Source organism: Neovison vison, chromosome 11, assembly GCF_020171115.1.
Source record: "Neovison vison isolate M4711 chromosome 11, ASM_NN_V1, whole genome shotgun sequence".
Taxonomy (NCBI): Eukaryota; Metazoa; Chordata; class Mammalia; order Carnivora; family Mustelidae; genus Neogale; species Neogale vison.
Window position 1 is genome coordinate 205,584,378 of NC_058101.1, and position 3,974 is coordinate 205,588,351.

General features: G+C 54.5%; 1 protein-coding gene across 1 annotated transcript; it reads left to right on the top strand.

Moving 5' to 3' along the window:
• Nucleotides 1–225: 225 nt before the first annotated feature.
• Nucleotides 226–3,092, top strand: LOC122890407 (putative protein FAM90A14P). Its single transcript, XM_044226013.1, has 4 exons — nucleotides 226–369; nucleotides 756–955; nucleotides 1,404–1,509; nucleotides 2,154–3,092. The coding sequence occupies exons 1-4, from the start codon at nucleotides 226–228 to the stop codon at nucleotides 3,090–3,092; spliced, it is 1,389 nt and encodes a 462-aa protein (XP_044081948.1).
• The last annotated feature ends 882 nt before the right edge of the window (nucleotides 3,093–3,974 follow it).

Here is a 3,974-nt window from a genome sequence, read left to right on the forward strand (position 1 = left end):
AGGGCACCATCCTAGGGGTGGGTAGGCAGGAGAGTATGGAGGGCAGGAAGGGATGAGAGGTCACAGGGTGACGACTATGTTTGATCTGGTGGTCCTGAGGCCCCCTCATACCTACTTGGAGAAGAAGGGATAGGAAAGAGGCTTGCAATGTGTGAATACGACTGTCCTTTTTTTTTGACTCAGGAAATCCAGACACCCATCCCCGAGGCAGGCCGGCCAACTGCCATGTCCCTCAAGGAAGTAGGACAGATGGCGGGCAGTCAGACCCAGCTTGAGCCCTACAGACAGTTGAAAGCCCAGAAAGGGAAGAGGCCACCGAGGGCACCCCTAGCACCCAGGGCTCCTGGGCCAGAGGAGGAGGATCCCAGGGTAAGCAGAGGCCGGCATGTGCTGTGAGCAGGGGGTCTGCCATGACTCTGGAGACAGGCTTGGCACACGGAGAGCTCTGTGTCCATAACTCAGTTGTCCTTTCCTGGGCCAACGCCACCTGCCCTGGAATCTCGTCCCCAGACATAGTGGAGCATTCAGACACAGCGAGGGTCTACTTCAGGAGTGTACGGGCTCCGGTCCAGGCTGGTGTTTGTCCACGTCTCCCCAGAGGGCTCTGTCAGTTCAGCCTGACTCTTGCAATCCCTCCTCCATGTCCCTCCTGGAGAGGCCGGGGAAGCATCCCATGGTCTTCGGAAGGCTGGCACCTCACAAGCCGAGGTGATGCCCCCGTCCAAAACCACTGATCCTTCTTTCTTCCTCCCCAGGTGAAGTGCAGGGACTGTGGAGCTTTTGGGCACAAGACATCCAGCAGCAGGTGCCCCATGAAGCACTGGGGCAGGGCCCTCGACCTCCAGGCCTTGGGCTCCAGGAAGCTGAAGGAGAACATAGAACCATGCAGTCAGCAGGACCAGCAGAACCCTGGGCCCTTGAAGCAGGCTGAGAGGGTGAAGGGAGAGGGACCAAGGTGAGGAGTGGTGCTTGCTACTGTCCCCAGACCCAGAGCTGTCCCCAATCCCATGTCTAAGGACATCAGCCCCTGGACACTGTGTGCTGTGCTGTCCTCACACACAGACAGGGGTCGGGAGCCCGACAAAGGAGCTCTCCATCCTCCAGGGTCCACACTTAGGCTACTGAGCTGCCCTTGCTGAATCGGCGAGCGTGTGTGAGTGGTGGGGTGGGTGCCCCTTACCAGGGGACATATGGGAACCTGGCTAATGCCAAGCAGACTTGCCAGAGCCCCCAAATGCTAGTAGTTCCTAGGCAAACCTGGAGTGCTCCCTGGAGGGCTCCCTGGAGTAGGGGGAAGAATGGCAGGGGAGGGAAAGGACGCTGCTGTCTGAGGCCTCAGGCTTGTATCCCAGTTTGAAGACATGAAACTGAGTTCCTTCCACTTCCCACGCTTTGTTGTGCAGGCAAACCCGGCAGAGGGAGGCCCTGCTCCAGAGATTCCCCAGGCGACTCCAAGGTGGGCAGAAGCAAACCTGGAAGGATTGCACAGAATCCTGCAGCTACGTGAGGGTGAGTGTCCCCTGCTTCCTGGCTCCTGTTCTGTCTGGTGGACCCTGATGGGCTTCGTTGCCTTCCTGGGTGACGATTGACCCAACTTCCGTTCTGAGCCGTGTGAGTTCAGGGGGCATCCTCCTCCCCCATTTTCCCTTGCTGTCCATCATGGTGCCTTATTCCTGGGATGTGTGTACACAGTGGGTGGGTGGGTGGGAGGGAACGCACTGGAGGACACTCTTCTCACACATAGAACCCTCGATGGAAGAGCAGGGAACTTTGCTTTGGGACACATTCTCCCACATTGCCCATCAAATCTCGGTAGCCTCTGAAGTGACTCCACAGCGGCAGGATTCCTGTGCTCTCCGGAGCGCAGTAGATGGTCCGCTGGAGGAACCGTAGATGTTTTTGCAGAAGCTTTCTCTGTTCCTCCCCGAGAGAAAAAGGGTATCCAGGAGATCCCGTCGAGTAGTTATTCCTGACCACCCCTGAGCTGTGGTCCTACCTCCTGTGTACACAGAACCCTTTCCTGTCTTCCACTGCTGAACTGAACATACTAAGGTCTTGGGGTTTTGTGAGTTTCTTGGTTTTCCTTCAGGGCAATGTTGTCTTGGTGGTGAGGAAAAACTAATGCGCATTTCCGCGTGTTCCTTTTCCCACAGCGCCCACACATGCCGATGCCCGTCTATACCACCAAGAGAGTGTCTGTCCTGGAGCCCCCCCTCCCATGGGAGCCACCTACCCAGCCCGCTGACATGAGAGTTGGGTGTCACTCAGCGGATCCTCTCAGAAGCCCTTCAGGGAGCGTCTTCCCCCCTGGTGCACGACATGAGGCACAGCGAGTGGTGACGCCCGACAGACCCCTGGCATGCCAACCCTATGCCAAGGAGGGTGGCCTGGTTGTCCATCTGTCAGGAAACAGGCCCCGAGGAGACTCCCTTGAAGTTCCCCAGGCTGTGTCCAAGGTAGATGGCGTGCACCATGTCCAGGCACCAGCCAAGTTTCCTGAGGAGAATGCACGTCCTAACGCAAGCCACGGTATGGTTCAGACTTTCCAAAACCACCTCAAGACAGCAGGCAAGAGAGGTGTCCAGATCTCTCTAGAGACGGGCCTGAACCCCCGAAAGAGAGCACGCTGGAGCCCCTTCCAGCACCACCACAAGAGCATACAGGAAAGCCATCTGGGGGCTTCGGAGAGTCTGTGTCCTCCTGCAAAGAGAAGTGCATGTGGACCCCCAGCGGCACCCCTACTGACTGGGAAGACACCTGCCCCAGTGCAAGTCATCGACCTGCAGCCTGCACACCCCCGACCTCTCCTGGAAACGGTCCAGGCATGCATCGAAACCCCACGTCCACTTTCCAAGCCCGCCCCTGGCAAGTCCCTGAGAATGGTCTTCACGAGATTGGACAAAGCCTGCTGGAGCTCCAGGTTCCTAGCACCTCCCTTGCTCCATCCCGCTGAGAAGTCAGCCCCTCCTGGTCAGGGCCCTCCTGTCATTCAGAAATCCGAGGGATTCTTTGGTCACGGTCACGTCCCTGTGAGTGTCCTCCATGAGGACCTGCAGGTGTCCTCGTCCTCTGAAGACAGTGAGAGAGAGTGAGACAGCGCATGGCCTCAGAGACTTGTCCTCCAGCCCAGGGGAACCCGAGGAGGTGTCTGTTGAATGGAGGACAAGTCACAGTCCTGGGCTGATGTGTGGAATCAGCACTTCCTCAGCTGCAGTGGATGGAAACGGTGGAGTCCTCATCATGCTGGGTGTCCTGCTTTTGGGGAGCATGCACGTGCAACCCGAACACACACTCATCATGTAAATAGATGTGACCTTTCAAAAGGTACTTACCCACTGGGATGTCAAGCTTGCTTTACTTAAAGACATTCTCTATGAAATTGAGTGAAATGATGCTGATAAATGGTAAATACAAATGTAAATTTAACCTAGGACCTAAACCTGTATTTGGTTTACAAATATCTGAATTGGGAGATTCTGGGTGAAGGCCCCACCTGCAAAGAGTGACTCAGTGTTTTCTCCGGAGATGAGATTTTCTTAACTCTGTGATGTGATTTTTGTGGAAATTGTCCTGGGGAATATTTTACCTGGTTTGCTTCTTTTTGTGATTAAATGTTATTCCAAAATTGTGTGTAGCTGATGTACCCTTAATAAATTTTCCCCAGCTATGACTTAATGTGCATGTTTTTTTTTTCCCTTAGCATTTCAGATCCTTTCTGTAACGATTTTAATTCCTCTAAGCTTGATTACCTAAGAGGAAAGTTATCGAGTTTTAATATACCTGTATGCAGGAATTCTACTTGAAGAAATGGACATTTTGTTGTCTTTCTGAGACATGAACATTTGGATGTACTGCCCTGCAGGTGACTTTGTAGGATCTAGGGCTTCTTAGACAGTGAGGATCGCAGGCACACCCTGCTCTCCTGCATGAATGGATGCCTAGACCACATAGTTTCCCTTGCTCCCTGTGTACGT

Bases quoted from the DNA above. Each gene is read 5' to 3' on its own strand.
- LOC122890407 (XM_044226013.1), top strand. From the start codon at position 226: ATGTCCCTCAAGGAAGTAGGACAGATGGCGGGCAGTCAGACCCAGCTT. The intron at 956-1,403 runs GTGAGGAGTGGT...TTTGTTGTGCAG, and splicing joins GTGAAGGGAGAGGGACCAAG to GCAAACCCGGCAGAGGGAGG. The intron at 1,510-2,153 runs GTGAGTGTCCCC...CTTTTCCCACAG, and splicing joins AATCCTGCAGCTACGTGAGG to CGCCCACACATGCCGATGCC.